Source organism: Pelodiscus sinensis, chromosome 8 (genome assembly GCF_049634645.1).
Source record: "Pelodiscus sinensis isolate JC-2024 chromosome 8, ASM4963464v1, whole genome shotgun sequence".
Classification (NCBI taxonomy): Eukaryota; Metazoa; Chordata; order Testudines; family Trionychidae; genus Pelodiscus; species Pelodiscus sinensis.
In genome coordinates, this window is record NC_134718.1 from 62,939,922 (window position 1) to 62,964,890 (window position 24,969).

General features: G+C 40.8%; 1 protein-coding gene across 11 annotated transcripts in view; it reads right to left on the reverse strand.

Annotated features, from left to right (window-relative positions):
• Positions 1–24,969, reverse strand: part of ATRNL1 (attractin like 1) — a 1,022,331-nt gene that overhangs the window by 815,898 nt on the left and 181,464 nt on the right. For all 11 annotated transcript variants that reach the window (XR_012905693.1, XR_012905692.1, XM_075935407.1 and 8 more), the window contains one exon: positions 591–675. Coding sequence is in view for 9 of the 11 variants with exons in the window: in XM_075935407.1 (XP_075791522.1) it covers positions 591–675 (85 nt within the window). In the remaining 2 variants the exon portion in view is untranslated. The remainder of the gene's footprint in view (positions 1–590; positions 676–24,969) is intronic.

Genomic DNA, 24,969 nt, shown 5'->3' on the forward strand with positions numbered 1-24,969 from the left:
TAGTCAAAGATTAAAAGAAGGCATCCTTTAAAGAAGCAGCAAGAGAGGGCTTGGTGTTCCTCAACTGGTATGGTGGGGAGTCAATCTACCACAATTTATAGCCCAATTAATACTCTCAAAAGGGCAGGGAGGGGAGTTCCACAAGCAGAATGGGTGGGACCAAAACTGTAAAGTGTTAGGGGGGGATTGATAGCAGCTCTCTGAATATATGACAATATATATGGTATGACCTGCACTGCACAATTATCTGTCAAATACTCCCAGATATTTAAGAATAAAGTTGCAGCATAATAAAAAACCACATCCAGTGTCTGCTGTCCTTCTGGCATAGCCAGACAAGCGTTCCGCCAACAGGTTTACATAAGCATTCTCTAAATCAACATGATTCACAACTACACCAAATAAATGATTTGATGTACTGATGACCAAGATTATGTAGAGCTGTTCTTGAGAGATACTATGCATGTTAATAAATAACATCAATTGTACATCATGGAATTGCACTTTATGTAAATGTAATTGTCATCATAGGGTTTTTTTCTTCGAGAAAAAATGATCATAGACAGACATTTAAAACATGCTTCATTTACCCATTACTGACAACTGCAGTATGCCCAAATCTGTTCACATCTCGATGCAGATTAGGTTTTGGTAAAATTTTCCATTCATCACAAGCTAAAACACAAAAGGAAAGCATTTAATTTCCTATAGTAAAGAGACTTCCACAAAATATATTATGTATGTAAAAAGCAAGATTAAATCAAAGCCATATGGGATATTTTTAGAGGAGAGAAATATTTTGAAGTATGTCTTTTTCAAATGACTTAATTGCCAATGCTATTATATGGTACCCACTTGAAAAAAATATTCTTTCTGTTCTACAATATATTTAAATATTTATATTATACAAACATATTTAAATATTTAATTAAAATAATTTTTATCCTCATGATAACTGATTTACCAAATGTTAAAGTAAAATTTTAAGAAATCCAAAGCACAAGTAATATAAACTTCAAGTCTTTGCATTATAAACTTTAGGTTGGTTATCTAAACAGCCTTTAAAAAAAAAAAAAAAAAAAAAAAAAAGCACCATACATTGTCCTTAACTTTAAAGCCAAGGGTGTTGTTGAGAAATAATATACAGGCAGTCCCCGGGTTACGTACAAGATAGGGACTATAGGTTTGTTCTTAAGTTGAATTTTTATGTAAGTCGGAACTGGCTCCAGATTCAGCTGCTGACACTGAAACTGACCAGGGGCTGACTACAGAAAGCCGGAGGCAGAGTTGCTCTGCCCCCAGCTTCCTGGAATCAGCCTGATGAGTTTCAACAGCTGCTGAATCTGGAGCCTGGGACAGAACAGCTGGGGCGCTGCCCGGTAGGTTCCCACAGGACCAACCCGGCAGCACCCCAGCTGCTCTACCCGAGGCATCCCGCAACAAAAGCCTGGTCTGCTATGGGGGGGGGCACACTGGCTGCGCCCCCTCCCCCCACAGCAGACCAGGGAGACCAGGAGAAGCTTTTCTCACCCCGGAGGACACAGGTGGCGACCCGCCGCCCGAGAGCTCCGGGGCGATAAAAGCCCCGTTCGTAAGTGCGGATCCGACATAAGTCGGATCCGCGTAAGTCGGGGACTGCCTGTAAAAGCAATATATTGCTGCAATGTAGTCTGTTTTATTCTGTCAAGCATGCTAACGGATATGAAATTTTGTATACTCTTTCCCCGCAATTAGCCTCAGGACATATTTATGTCACTAACATCTTGCTATAAATATTTTTTAAAACACAGAATATCAATAGGTGAGTAACTGTGAGATTTTAAAATATAGACCAAGGAATTCAATCCAGCAATAATATCTATTCCATAATATGAGCAAGCACCAAGGGTATCCTCAGAGAGAAATATTAACAAACACTGGAGGGTGAAAAGCACACAGGAAGCCAACTATTTAACAATGAGCAGCGCAAAACCTTTCTAATGTTGCAGAGATGCTCTGTATTTTAATATAACTTTACATTAATTTTATCAAGAGAGGATGTGCAAGAGCTGTTGCAAAACCATTTTGTAGGAAGAAATAGGATAGTTGTAGCCAATTCGTTAAGACTTTTGATAATCACAAGAAAATAGGTCTTCACACTGGACCAAAAAAAAACCCCATTTTGCAAAGATGGGACAACTCAAACAAAGGTCATAGAGGACGTCCCAGTTAAAAGTTGCCCTCGTGACGCTTGAAGGAACTGATGTGTTATAAGTCCTCCCATTCCCCGCTCTTAAGTCACACACACATGAAAATCCCAATCTGTGCACATGGAAATCCGCTGTGGGGAAAAAATTCCCCATTTAAGTTGTTTCGCTATAAGCCCAAGTTTTCTGGAATGTATCTTGGACTTATAGCAAGGATGGCCTATACTGCAAATATGCAGATTTGTTTTAAGTTATTCATTTTTGGTGCTAAGAAGTGTGCTAAATATTTAGAAAAGTCAATTTCACTGAAAAGTTTATAATCTGAAAAGATCACAGAGAAGATTGAGAATGATACACTTTCATTTTCATAGAACTCAGAGGGGGTTGCTATGTTGGTCTTGGGAGACAAGCCAATCCTCACCTACAAATAACCCCCTAACCTGAAGCAAATTCTTTCTAGTAGCCACACATCACACCTCAGATACACTCAACCCAGGAACCTACCCCTGCAATAAACCCTGTTGCCAACTCTGTCCACACATCTATATGAGTGGCACCATCACAGGACCTAACCACATAAGCCACCACAACAGAGGCTCATACGATTGCACATCTTCTAATGTGATCTATGCCATCAAGTGCCAGCCATGCTCCTCTGCCATGTATCTTGGCCAAACTGGACAGTGTCTACAACAAAGGATAAATGGAAACAAGTCTGACATCAGAAATGGTTACATACATAAACCTATAGGGGAACATTTTAACCTACCTGGGTACTCATTAATTGATTTATAAGTAGCCATTCTTCTACAAAGGAATGTCCCAAGCCAATTACGGCGGGGGGGGGGGGAGGGGAAAGAGCAGAATTTACCTTCATATGCAAATTTGACACTGTTTGACACTGGGCTTGAACAAAGACATTAACGGGATATTGCATTATAAAGTCTGCCTTCCATGCATTTAACATCTCATTTACATCAAAAGCTAAGTATGGGACACTTCCAGCCCACTCAGTTAGCCTCATTAGCACTGGTACTACGATTGACAGGTATCTTTCTCCCCGCTCCCTTCAGTTTCTGTTATAAATTCTGGGTTCCTGTTATTTCCATTCCATCTTCCCACTCATCTGAAGAAGTGGGTTTTGTCCATGAAAGTTCATTATACTATATATATTTTTGTTAGTCTCTAAAATGCCACAGAACTACTCATTTTCATTTTGATATAGTCCTCAGGGAATTAAAAAAAATATTTGAAAGATTACAAAAAACCCTCTCTTTTCTGTTTCCTTTATTAAGGAGAGATGCATCTAGAACAATAGAAGAAATCCCAACCCGAAGAAAGTCATGGTTACTTGTTACTCTGTTGAATCAAAATGATTTAAGATTGAGTAGTCTGAAAAATGTTTAATAAACACAAAGGCATAATTAAAATGAGTCAGGCAATTTTTTTGAAGTTCAAAGGCCTTTAATGAGAGCCAAATTCTCATATCAGAAATGTGAGGGCACAAAATATCTAGCATACAGATAACAAAATGGAATAATTTCAAAATCAGATGACTCAATTAACTTATCAGCATGAAAAGATGAGAAAGTAAAACAAATTTTCCTCCATGGAAAACTTAATTTATTCAAACCAACATATCCCACAATCTCTTTTCTTCCTTAATCCACGTATTAATGTACTACTTCTAAACCATCAAAAACAACTCCTCATGCTTTTTATTACTCAAGTTGAGTAGTAAAAAATATGTATTAGGGAGATGTTGTTCTGTAGTTATTCTGGAAACAATTTCAACAAAACAGATCAAAGAAGAGGAGGTTGCTTACACTGTATCATAACTGGAGTTTTTCTTTAAAACTACACGTGACCCTTTCACTTTCAATCAGAAATTTTTGGCAGCAATGCTCATTAAGGATGTTAAATATTGGTCTGCACATTAAGGATGTTAAATATTGGTTAATTGAATAGTCGAGTAGCCTCAGGAATTCTTATCGGTTAGTCAACTATTCTATAGTCCCTGAGGGCAGGGGCAGCAGCCAGTGGGCTCTGGCCTCACTCCCAAGGAGCCCCCTGCCACTCCCTCCTGTATCTTTCTATTATAATGGATAGAAATATTTTTCATCCATTTGCATCTGTGTTTGTGCACCGTGCAAATTTTATATTTACTGTCCTTTACCAATAAAAAAAATCAAATTCTTTGAAGCCTAACTCTGAAGCATGAATGGGATAACTAGTTAAATAAGCAGCATTGTTAAATGCACCTTCTTAGGCAAAGTTGGTTGAGATGGAACTGAGGGTAGTTCATCCATCACATCCTATGCACCCTCAAAACACAAGGCATCAGGATAACTTGGGAAACTAAATGGGCACTGTGAGCAAAAATCTCTAATCAAAGATACAAAGGGCATATGTGCATCCAAAGTAGAGCACCCATAGGCACAATATTTGAAGAAGAACTGCCAGTTCTAACACTAGGCCAACAATGTATCAGTTTTGATCGCACGTGTCAGAGCAAGGTGAGAATGATATTAAATACAAAGGTGTTTTTATGCCATATCCCTGTGGAACAGCAGTATTGAATGCAGTTATTGAATTTAAATTATACAAGAGCTTCAGACAGAGACTTATATTATTTACTGGAAAATAAAAGTGATGAACAATTATGAATTCAATTTTATTTCGGGAACATTTTTTCATTTGAACTATACAAGGCAGACATATTTTATCCTTAGAGTCTCTCAGCACTGTCTTTCAGTTATACTGTAAATTCAAGTTACTTCAGCTACAATTCAGTGCATGTTAGCAGAAGCAGTTTATTTGATTACATGGGAAGATTTATGTATTTGGTGACAGAAGAAAAATATTTAAAATAATCATCACATAATATTAAATTTTCATCTGATCTAGAAAAAATTAGAGTGATTTTTGTATGTATATTTTTAACAAAAGGTGAGATTTAACATTGAAGGAGAACCATAAAGCCATTATTAAAAGCTGGTTTTAAGATAAGAAACCTTTGCAGACTGGAGATATAATAATTTCTATCTTGCTGATGTTATTTGTCAAACTGGCAGGTCTTTTCAGTAGAGTAAAATGAAAAAAAAATTACAAATAGCCTTTTCTCTTATCTCTTCTAGCCTTCTCAATAACTACTGAACACTAAAGAGAGCACTGTGCTAGAAAATACTTTTGCTGAGCTTTAAATTCCTGATCAGGGCTTCTCTGTGAAGCAGAGATTAGTTCACATGAAATGCAGGAGTTACCAAATGACTACATACTTAGTGCAAAATATAATTTGTTGCTATTTACATTTTGTCTTGCTTATTGCAAAATGCCTGAATGTTTAGACTTACAGAGAAATGTAGTTCATTTTTAAAACTCTGATTTCATATAACACATTAGTACAAAAATTCTAAGGCCCATTGGAAAGGTGAGCAAGTTATAAGCATATCAGGAATTTTCAATGGTGTTAGCCCTTCTTCATTCTCCTTCCTGTATTAAATCTAATTTCAACTGTCAGCTCCTTGGAACAGGGAGCCATTTTTATTTCTCCATCTGTAAAGTGCCATCTATACCTATTGTATTATAAATAATATAGTTCTAAGGAAGATAGTAATATGATTACATTTCATTGTCTCAACCTATAAATGTATATACTGTATACAGTTAAGGTCTATTCCCCACAAAGAAACAAAGATAAGGAGATAACTAATCTTTGTTCACCATTTGTTTAGAGTAGAGCAGGGGTCTCCAACCTTTTTAACCACAAGATCACTTTTTCAATTTAAGTGCAATGTAAGATCTACCTCAAACCCAAATACTCTTGCCCCACTTCCTTCCTGTCCCTTCCTTCAGGTCCTGCCCCTGCTCCACCCCTTCTCCTGGGCCTCACCCTGCTCACTCCATACCCCTTTTTCCCCATCCCTCACACCAGGCTGGGGTAGGGCTTTGGGGTGCAGGCTCTGGTCTTGGGCCAAGGGATTCAGCATGTGAGAAGGGCTCGGGGCTTAGCCGAGGGTGGGGGATTGGGGTCTAGGAGGGAATTCATGGTGCAAGTTCTAGGAAGGAGTTTGGCATAGGAGGACTCACATCTGGGGCAGGAGGTTGGGTGTAGGAGGAGGTTCAGGGCTAGGACAAGGGTTCAGGAAGCAGGTTCTGGCTGGGCACTGTTTAACTGAGACAGGTGGTAGAGCAGTGGGGTTAAGGCAGACTTACTCCTGCACGGGTCCTGCACTACTTCTGAAAGCAGCAGGCATGTACAGCAATGGCTCCATAGTGCTATGTGCTGACCCTCATCTACAGGCACTGAGCACACAGCATCTACTGTCCACAGTTCCCTATTACTTATCAATGGGAGCTGCAGGAGTGGTATCTGCAGGCAAAGATAGCATGTGGAGAACCCCTGCTCTGCCTTTCTCAGGGGATGCAGGGACATGCCAGCCACTTCCAGGAGCAGCAATTACCATAGGGTTAGGCATTTTAAATAACACACTTTGCAAGCAGTAAAACATGTGACAACAAACCCCAGATATGTGTTGGGTCAGGAGTTAAGAGTGAAGGACAGGGTGTGTTTGTGAGAATGACAGAGACATACAGTGTGAGAGTGACAGAGATTTGTATTGCCAAGCTCTCTCCATCCCCTTCTCTCTGTGTGGAGATAGGATACAGAAGTGGGGGGGGGGAGCAGGGACACCCTGACGTCAGTGCCCCTACTCTTCTCTCTCCCCCATACTCTGCACAGCAGGAGACTCCCAGGGGGGCAGCTCTGAGGCAGAGGTCAGGGACAGTATGACAGTGGGTGGAGGGACAACTGAAGTGCCAGTGCTCTAGGCAGGAGTACTGCAGAAAGACATCTAGGGGTCATAGTGGATCACAAGCTTAATATGAGTTAACTATGAGGGAAGGGAAGATTGAAAGAAATGGGTTTGTTTAGTTTGGAAAAGAAAAGACTGAGAGGAGACATGATAGCAGTTTTCAAGTACTTAAAAGGGTGTTACAAGGAGGGAGAAAAATTGTTCTCCTTGACCGCTGATGATTGGACAAGAAGCAATGGGCTTAAAGCACAGCAAGGAAAATTTAGGTTGGACATTAGGAAAATAGTTCTGTCAGGGTGGTTAAAAACACTGGAATAAATTGCTGGGTGCAGGAGAAGGTAGTGATGTGTGGGAGGGGTGTGGAGTAGGGTCACAGGTGCAGGCAGGCGACGACTTGATGACCTCTGAAGGTCTTTCTAGTTCTAGTAATCTTTTCTCAGTTTAGGTTTTGAAATAAGGTATATATTTCTAACTATCAAAGCAAAGAAGTTCTGGAACAGCTGTTCCAGGAGAACAGTGGAAGCAAAAAAAAAAAAAAAATGACTGGCTTGTAAATTTATGGAAGGGATTGTATGACTGGACTGCCTAGGATGGTAGGTGGCCTATCGACAAGTGCCAGTAGCAAAACTCCTCAACACTCAGCGATAAGACACTAGATGGGGAGGGCTCTGAGTCACTACACAGATTTCTTTCCCAGGTTTCTGTGATGGCTTGGACCCTCTTGGGATATCACCTGATGAGTTAAGAGACCACCGAGTCAGACTATTCTGCCAGCCTGGATCCCCTTTACCTGGTCTGGTTGACCAAGGTCACAAGCTGCAGAATACTGAGATCAACTCTGGGAAGAATCAGTCGATGAAACTTGCCACAGCCCCAGTTATTCACCTCCCTTGGAGTACAAGCACAAAATTAAATGAATTTCGCATCCTCCCTCAACGTGGAGGAAGGAATGCATAACTTCCTGCCTACATGCTAGAAATTACATAAACTGGGTTATATTTTAAACAAGTGATAAGTTTAACAACTACAAAAGATGCATTTTAAGCGATTAAAGAGGGAGGAAACAGAACAAAAATGATTACTAAGAAAATACAACATACACAAACTAAGCTAGATTTACTAAAGAAATTAGTTACAAATAATAATTCCTCACCCTAAATATTGTTCTATGTGGAGTCCTTCACAGGCCAGTGGTGTCCAGCAGTTCCCCCCACCCCTTCAGTTTGAGTCCTTTTGTTTCCAGGTGGTTTCAAGTAGCTCTTTGGGTGGGGTGGGAGAGGAGAAGAAAACTGAAGATCCTGACTGTTTTCATCCTCTACCTTATACAGGATTTCCATAAGGCAGGAATCCTTTCTGTGATTCCCCTGCTTCCTAGTGGAACAGTTCAACAGTTCATGAAGCAGGTTAGTATCAGGTGACTGGGTCACCTGATTCTGTAGTGTCACAGTGTCCTTGAGTCAATGGCAATACAGAGGACCTTCATGAAGGCCAAGACCTTTCACAGTCCATTGTCTTCACTGATTGCCCACTAGCCCTGTCTAGTTTTTTCACTGAAGAATCTCAAGTGTTAGCAGAGGTTTCACCCAAAGTAGCATAGTTGAAAATACAGATACATTAGTCAATACTCCTAACTATAGACACAAAAATGATACACGCAAGAAAATAGGATAATCATATTCAGAAAAACATATTTCTATTGATACATTACATGAGTTCTCTTGCAAAGTACATCTCAGTTATGTCAATCATACCAAAAGCTTATTTTCATTAAGAAAATAGATATTGTGACATTACACTCCATTACTTGGATCTTGTACACATATTCGGAGTTTGGGATTGGGAAAGAATTTTCCCTTGGTTAGATTGGCAGAGACCATGGGGAGTTTTCACTTTCTTTTGCAGCAAGGGATTCGGATGTAAACTAGGGTACGTCTAGACTACAAGCCTCTTTCGAAAGAGAGCGTCTAGACTGCAATCTCTTCTTTTGAAAAAGTGAGCCGCTTTTTCGAAAGAGAGCACCCAGGCAGTCTCGATGCTCTGTTTCGAAAAAGCCCTGTTTGCATTCAAGAATGCCTTTTTTTGAAAGAACACTTTCGAAAAAAGACGTTCTTCCTCGTGAAATGAAGAGTACTGCCATTGAAAGAAAAGCCGCGTTCTTTTGATTTAATTTCGAAAGAACGCAGCTGTAGTCTAGACACAGGTGAAGTTTTTTCGAAAAGTCTACAGCCCTAATGTAAACTGTGAGTTGTCCGTAACCTGACATTTTTAAACCATGTTTTGAGGATTTCAGTGACTCAGACAGAGATCAGGGTCTATTTCAGGTGTTGGTGGGTGAAGGGTATCTCCCCCAAACAGCACACAAATTGGGAGTTACTACCCCCTCCCCCCAATACAGACACTGAACCAGTTCAACTCCTACAGGGTTCAGCTATAAGGGCTAAGCATCCAGTCTCCAAAAGGAACCAAAACTCCTAATTCATCTTACTTTGTGTAACAGTTTTATACAGGGAAGGCTTATAAGGATTTCCACCCCATTTACCAATGAAAGAGATATGCACAGTGTTTCTTCCTTCCTACACTTGATTTGATAATAAACCAAAGTGTTTTATTAAGTACAAAAAGTAAGATATAAGTGGCTGCAAGTGAAAATAATCAGATCAAAGTAAGTTACTAAATTAAAATGAACAAAAATGTTACATGAGCTATTTTGTTTAAAGCCTCTTTGAATTATGGATATTCAAAAGCCATTTTTCATAAAATATGGGTGAGAGCTTTTGACAATCGTGATGGTCCCTTCTAGTCTTAGGGTCTAAATGGTGTACAGTTTAAGAAAGCACAAGTTAAAAACTGCATTTCCTTCCCTCAAGGTCATAACAAGCATGTGAAGTAAATTAATGGAAGTAATTCAATACAATTATTTGCCAGCCCTCTGCTTCTCTCTTCTCCCAGTGTTTCTGTGAAACATGGGGATGCTCATGTTCTTTAATGTGTAAATGGGGCCTAATGGTGTCAGCAGAAGCCCCAGCAAAAAATAAAATTGACCCCATTATGATACATTGGTTCCTCCCCCTTCTCCCATAGTCTTGCAAGACTTGGGCAGCTATGTGGGTAATGCATTTAGGAAAAGTGAAAGATTTTTGCTTATTTTAGGCTTTTTAGGGCCATGTCAGGAAGGACAGATCATGAGAACTAATTTGCCAAGTACCCAATTAACTTTGGAGTTTAGTATACAAATGTAATTGGAATAATTAATAAAGTTGTAACCAGAGCTTTTTTAGCCACATTTACTTCTGTGAGAATCATTCTGGGACATTCAAAAGCAAGGCTGGCAACCAACCACATAAAATGCTCCTCTATTCCACTATCAAACCATTTTTCTTTCCCGATAAGATTTGGCTCGGATTTTCTCTCATTAAGAGTTACAAATAGTTTCAGCTCTTTCTAAAAGTGAATTATATAGTCAGGGCACCAAAAATTCAGTCTGGACTCCACATATCCCTTTTGTTTAGCTCAGTGTTTTAGGATTCTGAATTGACAGCAAATAAAATATCTTTAAAGTTTGGCACGAGATTAGCAAACTTATTTTCCAGTTTATTCCATATAGAACAAATCTTTTTTGGTATTCTGATAATAAATAAATCCCTACCATCAGCAAAACGTAAAGTTAGACCTGTTTGAAACAACATGAAATAAATTTTAACTACAGGTGGAACATCCACAACAGAGCCTACTACACAGTAACAAATCCCTAAACTGCATTAAAAAAACCAAGCCTCAGTTTTGACTACTAAATGAAGCAATTAGTGCATTATACTATGATTTTGCTTTTCTAATACTGCAGTGATAAATGGCTAATTGCTGCTACAGACTGTGCCAGAGCTACATTTATGACTTAAGTGCTCAAGAATACATAACATTTAATCCATTGCAGCTGCGGCTTTACATTCTCTTTGGGACAGCACACAGCTAATCCATTTGTAATTATAGATTTTTTTGTTCAAAGATATAACATCCCCTTTTTATTAAATACTGTTTTCTCAGATTTTCAAATTAACATGTACTATCTCTGTTGTTATCAAAGGCTGGAATTTGAGTATATCATTTAAAAAATAATTCATCTATGAACAATTTCTATTTGTTATTAGCAAATATAAACACCTGTTTGATTACAAGTGAAATGCAAGTTAGTCTCAGGAGTCCAGCAAAAGTGTTTTCCAGACAGGAAATAAAGCTTTAAATATTTATTTAGTAACATGCAAACAACTCAGTATTTTATTACTAGTACTATACCTGCCAGGCAACTGAATTTACATTTTAGTGTAATATTAATTTTGGAAATCTGTCAACAGAAATCTAGTTTCTATAGAGACCTGCCTGAGATGCACTGTGGAATATGATAGCTTTTTTAGTCTGTATTTCCTTTTTACTGAATGATCCCAAAACTCTTTTTACAGATGCACAGTCCTGAAATGCATCCACATTTGGGTAGCACATCAAGCAGCTGTTCTCCTCCACTCTTCCAGCAACACTACTCTTGTTTATACTATATACCTCTAGACACTCCCTGCCAGCCAATGAATCTATAATTACTTCTAATGCACCCAGATTCTTCAGTAAGTGGCATATTTGAAATAGAGTGAGAGAACTCCTTCATTTGCAACAAGAAATGATAACTTAGGTACATGGAATGGAGTTGTTGAAGTTAGAATTTGGCCAGGAAACCATAACTAACATCCTTATCCTTGCAAAAAGCACCAATCTCTCTTATATTAAATGTTGTTACAGACTCTGTTTTAAGATTCTTCAAGCTCAATGGGTTAACAGCTGTACTTACTGAATCACCAAATGAACATACCCACTCTCTGGAACATCTGTTTTCTTTTGCAAAGTTCCTATCAAAGAATTAATACAGGCAGTCCCCGACTTACGTGGATCCGACTTACGTCGGATCCCTAGATACGAACGGGGTGAGGCAACTCCCGCACATGCGCAGCAGCATTCCCGGGGCTCGCTCACCTGGGTCCTAGGATCCTCTTCCTCCTCGGGCCGGCTCCGACTGGGGTCCCGCAGAGCTGCCGGGCAGAGGAAAAGTGCCTCCCCACGCCCGCTGTCCCCCCACCCCCACCCCCCTGCCAGCAACAGGCTGCCCCCTCCCCTGAGCAACAGGCTGCCGAACAGCAGACAAAAGCAGCCTCTCTGCCCCTCCTCCCCCTATACATGCCGGGCTCCCGGAGCGCAGCAGCGTCCCCGGGGCTCGCTCACCTGGGTCCTAGAATCCACCTTCTCCTCCTCTTCGGCCGGCTCCTCCGGCCTGCCGGCTCCAACTGGCCTCTGCCTGCAGCAGCTGGCCACAGGGACAGGGATCCCGCAGAGCTACCGGGCAGAGGAAAAGTGCCCCCCCCCCCCCGCGGCCTCGCATCCTGCACGCCTCCTCCCTCCCCCTCTGCCAGCAACAGGCTGCCCCCTCCCCTGAGCAACAGGCTGCCGAACAGCAGACAAAAGCAGCCTCTCCGCCCCTCCTCCCCCTATACATGCTGGGCTCCCTGGGCAAACAAAGACTCCACCAAAACAAACAAAGTGCTGGCCTCATTGTGTTAGCAAAAAAAGGACCCTCCTCCTAGAACCCTGGGTGGTGTGTGGAAATAAAGCTATTAGCTCAAAGCATGGTGCAGAGCTGTTTGGTATTTGATGAGTTACTCCTTTAGTCCTGAGTTTGTCACAGGGACAGAAATAGATGTGAAATCTTCTGAACAGGGGAACAGACAGCAAAACAAACATTAGAGGGGAGTTAACCTTTCCCTATGCTATCCAAAACTAAAAAAAATGTTTAGCTAGAGTTTCCCCTACAATATGTACCAGTTCCGACTTACATACAAATTCAACTTAAGAACAAACCTACAGTCCCTATCTTGTACGTAACCCGGGGACTGCCTGTATAACCAAATCCATTCTGCTTTATAAACTCTGATGGCAATAAAATGAATGTGTTTAAAACTCTGATCATACTTCCAGGCCCTGTCTACACTGGAAGAAAAAAGTATATTCTGAACTACAGGTAAAATCTAAGTTAGGACAATTTAGAGACTAGGCTCCCCCATAGGAGGGATAGTTAAATACTAACTGATGTGAACACTACAAACTGCCTTGAGGTCACTAGGATTTTATCCCTTAGTTGACTCCAATTACCTCACAAGATAAGAAAATACTTTTTGTCCTAGTGAAGAAATAGCCTCAGGTACACAGTGAATTAATTTGTAAATATAGTCATAGTGGTGAAGAAAAACGTATATGTTGTCTTTAATCCCAGGCAAGTCATCTGCAGAATGAACCAAAATTGTTTGAATAGACCATAGGTGGAGTACCTTTTATGGGTTGTGGACCACTGATCTACTGAAAAATCTGTCAGGGCCCACACCCATGGGAGGAACAAAGAAAAAAAAAGAAAAAAACCTGACGTGGCCTCCGAGAAACAGAAAAAAAAAATCACACTCATCTCACTTGCACTCCAGCCCCACAGTGGGGAATGTCAAAGCTCAGGGCTTCCCCCCAGGGCCAGATTAACTTTTCTGGGGATCTGGGTTTAGTAGATTTAGAAGGCCTTCCCTGGGTTCTGAGGTGGGGTCAAAAATTAGAGGATCATTCAAATATGTGGGTGGGGGTTGTTATAAAGCAGGCTACAACTGGGCATATGGGATCTAGGCAGGAGGCAGGCAGTGAGTGCGGGGTCTGGGAAGGAGATAGGGTGCAGGAGCGGGGCTAAGGGTGGGAGTGCAGGATCTAGGCGGGAAGTAAGTGCAGCACCAGATTGAGGGTGCAGGGTGTGTGCAGGAGGTAGGGTGTAGGTGCAGGCTGGGGGTTTGAGGTCTGGGCAGGACGTAAGCTACAGGAGTGAACAGGGGTTGAATGGCTGAAGGACCAGTGCTATCTTGTCCCTGCTATGGGGATTAGGAGAGAATCCCATTACTCACAGGCCAGATCAAAGCCAGGCATGGTCTGAAGTAGGTTCCCCATCCCAGGAACAGACCAACAGAGTTTTCATTTAGATAACTCTTGCTGGCACCATTTTATGATTTGCCCTGCTAAATACATGCTATAATGTTTTTCCAAGCTTTTGAAAGCTGAGGTCCCCCACGGGGATGTTACAAATTGTTGAATATGGTAACCATTTAGCTGCTAAAAATCTTAGCAGTTATACAGGCTCCGGGCGCTGTAGCATAAAGCTCAGCTCAGCTGTTGCAGAGCCCACAGCAAAGCCTCCCCATGAGCAGGGCCGCCAACCCCAGACGGCCCAGCTACAGGGAAGAAGGCTTTGCTGCCCTGCCGCAAAGAAGCTCCTCTGCAGGAGCTGTCTGAATTTAACCAATATAATTAACCAATATGCATTAGTTTATCAGTTAAATGGTTAATCTAACATGGCTACTCCTCGTCAGAAAAATAACTCCAATACCACCTCCTGCCTTTAATCCCACCATTCACTACTAAAATGGGCCACATGTTTGAAGACTCTGCTTTAACGAATACAAACAACGTGCTACATTATATAACAGCAGATTTAGCCAGCATAGTTCAGGTCCCTCAGGACAGGTTCCTTAGGGTGAGGGCAGTGCAAAAGTCAGGACAGAAGGAGTTCTTGAACAAACAGATGGATGGACAGACAGACTCGCTTGCTCACAAACTAACACCCATTATTACTTACAAGCCTCCAATAATATTACAGAAAATTATCTCTTCTTTAGATATAACAGTCATCAATCCCATGAAGTGTGAACATCCCAAGAACCACAGATAGCGGCCTATCAGCAGCAGCACAAGTGAGTACAGGGCCATGATGTGACCTTTGGTTACTCATGACAACTAGAATAACTATGCCAGTGATCTGTAGAAAGAATACTACACCGGATAAAAACACGGCAAGGGGCCACTTCCCTATTGCCATGCAAGGAAGAAACTGAAAAAGCAGAGGGTGATTTTCTCAATCACAGTCTGCCTTTTGGTCTGCTCTAAAAGTAGTACAATAATGTATTACCTCTTACTTAGAGTTCATGACAAAGCCACAAATTAGCACAAGAACACAAGTGAAGAAGTGACTCTGTGACAGAAAAAAAATGTATAACAGATGTTCCTTTCGTGTTGGGTATGAGTCATACAAGAAATGTATGGTATGGAAGTAGATTTTTTTGCCCTGTGTTAGGACTTCTTTGTACCTTATTGTTAGCATACAGCAGTCCTAACACCAGCATGGCCATTCTTAGGGGGATCATCCAAATGTAAGGGAATCTTTCAATAGTTTTGTGCCTCTTCTACAATATATTTAAGAGAGTCTGTCTGATTATCTGTTTGACCAAAATCTCCCCCTAAATGGTAAGATCTAAGACTACCAAGTTTGATATGCAGCTTCCTCTTATTCTAACTTAAAGCAACAAAAGTGTTTTTTGTGCCAGCAAAACAGGATGTTCCTGGAATGGGATTGTTTCCATAAAAGCAAACAGACAAGAGACAGAATCATCAAAGCGAGTACAGTCCTCAACACTAACATAACTGAGTGAATGCTGAAAGAGACTGATGAGTCAAAATGAGCCAGAAAAATATACTGAACCTGTAATAGGATTGCTTCCCAATAAACCTTATAGAAAAGAGATAACACAGAGAAATTTGTAATAGTGTTCTGTTTTGGCACTACCTGGCAATGCCAGATAAAACTTCTATAACAATATAAAACAAAATCATTATCAACATTTAATGAAAGAGTTGCACATTTTCCACTACAATACAGTGTCCAAAAATAAACACAATAGTTGTGCTAACTTGTTTTCTTCCCATTGGCACTAAATTGGTAGAGGTCTGCTTTGTTTTTCATCCTCCCTGTACCATCCTGGGGGCATGGTCAGGTTGAACAATAATTGGTGGCAGTAACTGATATGGATATTAGTTCATCACAATTTGCAGCCAATTTCCAGTATGATTAAAAGACTAAAAGGGATGGGTCCCAGAAGTCCCTGGGATTCTGCGGATAGGCTTTTTGTCCAAAGAATAGGGGGAAAACTCATGGCCTTCATAAGCCAAAGTCCTCTCCCTCATTTTATTATTCTTTCTCCCCCACAAGGGAGGGAGGAGTGTATGAAAGAACTCTAGAAGTTATCCTTTTTCTCTTCCTTTGCACAACCTTGGAATTATTGTAGGTAACTTTTTTGGCAAGAAAAAGCCAAAAATCACCAATACCAATATTCCCTAAATCAGTGATTTTCAAAGTATAGGTTGAGACCCAGTCCTGGGTTGCGGGAATGCTAAGGCCAGCTTTCTGCCTGTTCTGACACTAAGGACAGTACTGTGCCCTGGAAACAGTCAGCTGCAGGTCCGGCTCCTTGGTGGAGGCAGGCGGCCAACTCTCACAAGAGAAAAAAGCAAAACAAGCCAAAAAATGAAGCCAATTTCAAAACTAGCCCCTTTATCCTTGGCAATGGCTGGTGACAAACCAGGTTCTGGCCAATATTCCCGCATGGCCTAAGGGATAGGGTGCTCACCTGGGGAGAACAGGGTTGTGGGTTTGAGTCCCGCCTCCCCCGGGTGCGTGGAGACAGAGTTTGGGGTTGGAGCATCCTGTGGATCTGGACATGCTGTTGGGCATTTTCAGGGTGCAATGCAGTCCACTGTGCCAGGACAGGCCTTATCATCCCACTGCATCACTGATGGCAAGACACCGGAGGTAAGCCTGTGCCCCAACAATCAAATGTGCCAGCCCTGAGCCCCTTGAAAACCAGAAACCCCTCATCCATGGCCCCATCCCATCTCCTGCACTTCCTAAACCCCACCTCCATTCCCCAACCCAGGGTCCCCACCTACATACTGAACCCCTCTGCCCCACCCCTCCAACCTGCACCCCTGTGCCCTCTGGCCCCGCCCACATGTCCAGGCAAAGCCATGACCTCCTGGAGCCTGCACTCTCTAGTCAAAATATATAATTATGCTAGATCACAGGCATCAACAATTTTCTTCAAGTGAGTCTCAAGAAAAAAAATATTGAAAACCATAGCCCTCAATATATAGAAATTTTTTTGAAAAATAAACAAGCTGTATAACAAGTATGAATAAACAAGCTGTATAACAAGTATGAAATGTGCACAAATAAAATTTAATTACTAATTTAATAATGTACCAAGACAACAAACGCTGAACAGTAACAAAGTTTGTGTGAATCCACATAAATGTGCAGAGTGATAAAAATTAAGGGTAAAAAGTAACTTCATATATAGAAGTCTTGATCCTGCAATGCACTAAATACTCGGGCCTTGATCTAGCAAAGGACATACAATCCGATTGGCTTCAGAGTCTTAAGGGTATATTGCCATTCTCCTGATTTTAAAAAAGGATAGGTGCATCTCACCAGGAAACTGGTAAAAATGGGAATGGAGTAAGCAAGCACCTATTTGGCTCTGCCCATTCTCTCCTGCCTCCTTGGGGTGAAGGGTAACAGATGCACAGCGTTCTTACCCCTGCACAACCAGATTCAAGTTTTGAGGTGGCTTCATAAGTTGCATAAGGTGTTCAGGGAACAAACCCCCTTATGCTCTGGATAAGTGAGCAGCTCAGCATACAGTCTGAGGTTTTTGTCTTGTGTATTTTAAACTATCAACTGCCTATTTCTGTCAAAATACAGATTTAATATACTTGTATCTTTGCTCCAGATCCTTAATATCTCTGAGATTTGGTCCAGGGAACAGATTTTGCCACAAAATAATAGTCTAACAATTCTGCACTTGCAGGATGACTACCACATACCTACCTGATAAAACTACCTGTTAAAATACAGAATGTGTGTATCTGGTTGGTCAGAGTAAATACAAACCTTATGGTGCTCAATTCCAAAAGAGTTAAACAATACCTAACATTTACATATCTTAATAATCAGTCTTATAGCAGTGTCAGAAATTAATTCTATTTCCATCTCAGAGTGATGTCTGTCATTACCAAAGGGTTATGATCACAAGTATGATCTTGAAGAAACTGAAGAGAGACATGTGACAAGTGTCAAATCAATGTGTCATCACCCTATTCAAAGTCACTAAAATGAAATCTTACTGTGTCCATAGTTTATAACCAAGTTGCTATGTTTAGTACCATATAAAACTCAGTGTTTTTAAAATAACCAAACGAATGTGTCCCAGAATATAACTTTCCTTTTAAAACAAAAATATTTCTCTCTATCCTTTACATTTGCAAAAAACGCCTCAAAAAATATCAATCTGGAAACAAACAATAGCTCTTAGAGATGTGATTCTATTTATCTCAGTGAGATAATTATATTGAAATCCCACAGTAACTTAAATATCACTAATTGCTTCACTGCTGAGTTTTAGTGCCAGAAACACCAGACTCATGTATTTGCTTGTCACTGTGGGATGTAGTGATTGATACTTGAGCAGGGTGCAATGGGGCAACACACAAAGACTGGTGAGCTGGGGAATAAGGAATTGAAACACCACATCTACCAAGTTTCAAACCACTACTGCTTCTATCCAAAAGGCAGAAGGGAAAAATTCCAAATATATTCCGGGGACCTCAACTGAGCACAACTTCTGAATAATTTCTCAGCTAGAGAGTACATTAACATATTACTAAAAGTATCAAAATAAACAGCACTGCTTTACTGAGATCCTTAACAAATTCATGGCCAAGAAAAACATGTCACAATTTGTGAACTCATCTCTCTCCCATAAAAAGTAGCCAGTGTAGGGAAAAGAAAAGGGCACAGCAGGCAGCACTCCCACCAAGGGCTCTTACCATTAACCAGGCTCCAGCTTCTAGTCCACTGGGTTGGGGAAGGTCTTCCTCCTCCTCTGCACAGCTACTCTTTGAGGGGAGTTGAGCTGCAGGGAGATATTTTCAAGCCAACTTCTGGTGGCCCTTCACCCCGCCCTCTCCACCCGAGATCCTGCCTCTTCCAGGAGCACAGAGTCATCTCCCTTCACCTTGCCAAGGGGCTCAGCATGTCTGTCGAACCACCTAACTCTACTTGTAACTCTTTTCCAACCTGGAAACTGGTCATCTAGCCATACCTTTTGTCCCTTACTCTTGAGTCAGTTGTCTATATCACTGTGATGGGGTATACAAACCTAACACTGAGACAGAATGGGTTATAAGACTATACTTGGTCCAGCTACCCTGGCCTCCCCAACCTTGAAGCACATGCTACAACTAGAGACAGGGTTGCAAAGAAAGCAACCCAGCTCAGAAAAGGGAGGCTGGGGAGACGTACAGACCTACCCTGCAGGTTCCTGCAAAAAATAGTCTGAGATGCCTCCTTGAGACATCAAAGACTGTATGCTGAGCCCTGTTAAGGTTATAGAAATACTCAACTTGAATTTCAATATCTTATCAAATTTTCTAACCAAACTTTTCTTTAAAATATTGAAACATAAAATTTTCACTAAAAGCCTTAATTAGCCATGTTTCACTTATACAAATAAAACAGACTTTGAATCATAGAATCATAGGGTTGGAAGAGGCTTCAAGAGGTCAACGAGTCCAATCCCCTGATAAAAGCAGGACCAATCCCAAATAAATCATCCCAGCCAGGGGTTTGTGAAGCTTGGACTTAGAAATCTCTAGGGATGGAGATTCCACCCCCTTCCTAGGGTAACCCATTCCAGTGCTTCACTACTCTCCTAGTGAAATAGGTTTTTTTCTAACATTCAACTTAGACTTCCCCTGCTGCAACTTGAGACCATTGGTCCTCATTCTGTCATCTGTCACCATTGACAACAGCCTCTCTCCATCCTTTTTGGAACCCCCCTTCAGGTAGATGAAGACTGCTATCAAATCCCTTCTCTCTTCTCTATACTAAATAAGCCCAAATCCCTCAGCCTCTCCTCATAAGTCATGTGCTCCAGTTCCCAAATCATTTTCGTTGTCCTCCACTGGATTTTCTCCAATGTGTCCACATCCTTTCTCTAAAGGGGGCCCAGAATTGGACACAATGTTCCAAATATGACCTCACCTGTAGTGAATAAAGGAGAATAATCACTTCCCTACATATTCTGGCAATGCTCTTACTAATGCACCCCAATATGCCATTAGCCTTTTTGACTAGGCGGGCACACTGTTGACTCATATCCAGCTTCTCATCCACTGTAGTTCCCATGTCCTTTCCTGCCAAACTGCTACTTAGCAAGTCGCACACAGCCCGTAGCAGTGCTCAATTAATAGGCTCAATACAGTGGTACATTATTTTAACATACCTTCACTACATACAGTATCTTGCTTGCCAGTGTAGAAATGCTTATATAAGTGAGTCTGTGGGTTGTAAGTATTAGCAAACAATTAGGGCAATTAACCATTAAATGTAGTCACATAACCAGCATATTCCTTTAATTTACTGTAGAGTTTAGCAAGGGCAGCTTATTACTTGAAATACGAAGCCAGGTTTAATTTTGTTTAAAAAAGGAGGTTTGTAGGCAATTTTTCACAGGTTCTTGAAAATGAACGGTCAATGTCTGCATTAGCACTTCATAGAGTGGGTGAGTAGCTTGATTATGTTTCTCAAGAATTTTTTTTATATTAATTAAGGATAGTTTTTGCAATTTAATTTTTATAAAATATAGTATCAGATACGCAAATAAAACTGTTCTAATAATCAGTACAGGAAATGATGATGGCAGATCTTCAAAGAGTTTAGATCAGAATGGACATAACTTGTGGGAGGGGAAATAAGAGGCAGAAGCTGCCTCTTTTCCCATAACCTTGTAAGGGACCAGTAACAATGTGAATTATAGGTTTAGGAAACTTAAGGATTACACATGGTGCATGCTACTGCAAGGGGCAAGGTCCACATATCCGTTACAAATGGTACTTCAGCCTACAGACATCACAGAGGCAAAACCAGACCTTTTAGTCACTGACAGCATAGGGAATGCTGTGCCTCAAAGTTCGCTTCAGCAGTCAGCATAATTTAAATCTACATTTCTTTAATTACAGATAGTTTTATTATAAAATATATGCTTTGAGGGAAAAACACAATATCTCCTACTGCAGAATATGTTAAATTTTACCCAGTGACAACAAACCCCATCCTTAGACTTCAATTTGTTTCTCTATTCTGGATGGCCCATTAGTTTCCCACTGTGGGACAGATCTGTGCACTTAATTACTCAAACAAATACAATTTTCAGAGAAGTCCAGAAAAGTTTTCCTATGTTTCTTCATGTTAAAACCCACAGATCCATTGCAATGGGATTTTCAAAGTAGTGTATAAGTTAAGTAACATAATCATTCTTTAAATATTGACATTCAAAATTAGGTAGATTATATTCATTTTCCATGTTCCCCCAGCATTAGGTCATAGAGAAGACTTCTATCAAATATATGAACTGGTTAGCACTGGATAACTACTACACAGAATTCAATGAGTTAATGGCTGTCTACAGATCTCAGTGAAGGAGACAACTACTCCACTGTGGGATCAGTGCTCTGAACTGGATTTTGATGTTTAAAGAACATTTTCTTTACTTAGGATGAATGCTATGACTGTTGTAAGAACTACCTGCCTGAATAAAAGAAGGGTCTCAGAGAAAGCTCCTAACTTCAAAAATAAAATGTTTCATCTGATTGGAGAGGATAGCCATTGGGAGACCTACTCTAACTAATAGGAAATATAACAACCCCTTCTGCAGTAGTTTCAATCTGGGAAGTGCTGAAATGAGCAGAGTGAGGTTCCAAGTAGGGATGTTGAATTTTGATTAATCAGCTAATTGAGTAGTTGATGGAATTTTCATCGACTACTCAATTAGTCGATAAGGGGGGCACTCACTATCCCACTGTGCCTCTTTCTTTAAAATGTACAAGAGCCTCCCATGGCTCCTGTACATTTCAAAGGTAGAGAGGCAGCAGGAACCCACACCAGCAGAGAACGAAGCAGTCCATGCTAGTGTGGATTTCCCTCTGTGCCTCTTCCTTTGAAGGGAAAAGAAGGGAAAAGTCAGAGTCTGCACTAGCACTTCATGGAGTGGATGAGTTTCTTTTCTTCTCCCATTCCAAAGGGAGAGAAACAGCAGCGGGACCAGCACATGCAGGACTGTTTCAATCCTCACTCGTGCTGTTTCCCCACTGCCCCCTGTGGAGATGGTGCTGAGGGGAGGAATTGGCTTTTAAGCCAGCTCCCCCCAATACTGGCTTGTGCTCCCTGATAGAGGCAGCAACGGGGGGAAGCAACTAGTTGGGTTCCTACTCGACTACCCAATAGGCATTTACTTATTGAGTAGTCAACTAGTCACTTACATCTCTAGTTCTGAGATCATGGTCTTTTACCTGGCAAGGTTGGAATATATTTAATGTCAGATAATCCAAATATTAATTTTAAATATGCCTGGTCCTTGAGGACAGATTTTGCAGCCTCAGACCTCCTCTGTGAGTTTGAGATCTTAAAAGATCTAACATTAGGTTAATCAAACCTGAGAGTCATAGCCTTTTCAACCAGAAAGACAAACAGAATCACTTCCACTCCCTCATTTTTATCTTTTGAATTTTCCTGGGAAAAGGAAAAGTTAGGACTATACATTAACTTGTAAGAGGACTCTCAGCTTCTAAACCCAAAGACCAAAAGTCCATATAACTGCATGAAAAAGAGCTGAATCGCACTTTATTTTTTTCTTTCCAGACAGAAACCCTTATACTATGGAGTTATTAGATTGAGAGGCACCATACTGCCAATACTGTCTACCCATGTTAGCATTCCTTGTGAAAACATATGAAGGTTGTTGGGTAACAATTCAGATTTGTTTTAATTTTTTTTTTACGTGAACTCATGTCACCGGAGAGTTTTCAAGGAAGAGGCTGAGATGATGCCTGCCTGGATTTCCCTGCCTGTGATGGATCTTGTTGTATAAAGCCTCTTCCCCGAGCACAGTAAAATGTAGATGTAAGTTTCAGTATAATGAGAATGTAACTTTTGTAACCTTTGGAGCGCTGTAACCTTCCATTATGTGAGAAAGAGATCTGAAGGATTCTTGTGATTCAGCATGATCATACTGTTGCTCTTAAAAGTAATTAGAATATAGATTGTGTTATAAAGAAAATCTGATGAATGATTAAAAGTTTGTACTAACAGAAGATTTGTATTGAAACGGATTGATACCTTCTGTATGGACAATTTTATCCCTTTTTTCCATGTGTGAAACAATTGTGTAGATCCTGGGGAGAGAGACTGAATGAGTTAGGAATGTGATTGTTTGGAGAGAGAACAATTTGAAGGCCCAGCAATTTCAGAGTCCAAATGGTGGAAGAAGGGAGAGAAAAGGCTGGAAAATTCAGAAGCATCGAGTTACCATAAATTGAGGCTCAAAACAAAGCAGAACGATGCAGGACATTATGGACAGCCTTGGAGTGTTAAGAGCAAGCATCCCTTACAAACAAGACAGCCTTGAAATAACACCGCGAAGGAAGCACCAACATACTGATGTCAGAGTAAAGAATAACTCCCAGATAAACAGATGTTAAACACAACCGACAGCAAAATGTATAGACTTGAATGGAAGAAAAGTCCTATAAAAGATGGGCTGTATTGTATGAATCTCTGGGTCTTGTCAAGATCGGAGTGTCAGTCCAGACTGGGAGACGTCCCTGCTCCTCCCTCTTGCATTAAACTTGCCTGGCCAGTGAGTTAATGTGAGTAGCAGACTGGTAACTTTAAGCAAAAGCAAGCCAGGGTTTGTTTGTATAGGAGTGTTTGGATCATAGAATACTAGAACTGGAAGGGACCTTGAAAGATCATTAAGTCCAGTCCTCTGCCCTCATGGCAGGACCAAGCACAATCTGTTGTAATCCCTGGCAGATGTCTGTCTAACCTGCTTTTAAATATCTCCAGTGATGGAGATTTCACAACCTCCCTGGGTAATTTATTCCAGTGTTTAAACATTCTGACAGGAAGTTTTTCTTATGTCCAACCTAAACCTTCCCTGCTGCAGTTTAAGCCCATTGCTTCTTGTCCTATCATCAGAAGCTAAGGAGAACAATTTCCCCTCCTCCTCGATGTATATGTGTGATCAGGTTCAACCCCTTCTCTATTTAATTCAACAGCAACATTTAATAAAAGCAGTGTAAGTGTAACCCTGGGTTGTAGGGTTGCCAGATAGTTTCACAAAAAAATACTGAATATGGCGGGGGCGGAGGGGCGAAATGGGGACCAAAGTTGTTACGCAAAACAAAACAAAAAGAAGTGCCCCCAAAAAAGTCACGGCACCTTTAAATCCCACACTCTCTACCCCCACCAAATGCAGCAGGGGAAGAATGTCTCAAGCGGCCTTTCGTCCGAGAAAAATAAAAAATACCGGATGTTTTAGATGTCTGGTATTTTCTGTTTTTTTACCGGATGGAAGCCACAAATACCGTACTGTCCAGGCCAATATCGGACACCTGGCAACCCTACGTGGTTGGTCTTTAGTGAAAATAATGTAACAGGGCTGTATAGTGAGCAGGCTACTCAGTCAGGTACAAATCTCCTGGAGTGACAAACTTGAGTGTCTGGTCACCAGAGAAAAAGCCACAACTATCTTTGGCAGTGACAACAGGTCAAATGTTGACTGGTGCACAAATACTGCAGTCACCTGAATTAACAGCTCAACCAGAGCCCTCTCTTACTAGGATAATGAGTAAAGAGGGGCAGAAGTTCAAGGGTCTTCCAGAGTTACCTGAACATCAATTGAGGTAAGATTCTAGAGCCAGGTAATACCATAGCAATTCCAATGTTTATAAATCTCATTCCATGCTACAGCCTTTTCATTCTTATATTCTGATACTCAGGATATTTGTTGCCATGTATGTAAACACGTAATGAATATTAAAATAAGAAATTGAGTACACTGCATTATGTGCATAAAATCTTGAGAGTTCTGAACCTTCACCCTTCATAAGTATGTGCATGTGCAAAAAGCATCTAAACTTTCTGAAAATTCATTTTTAACAATGATCATTGCAGAAGA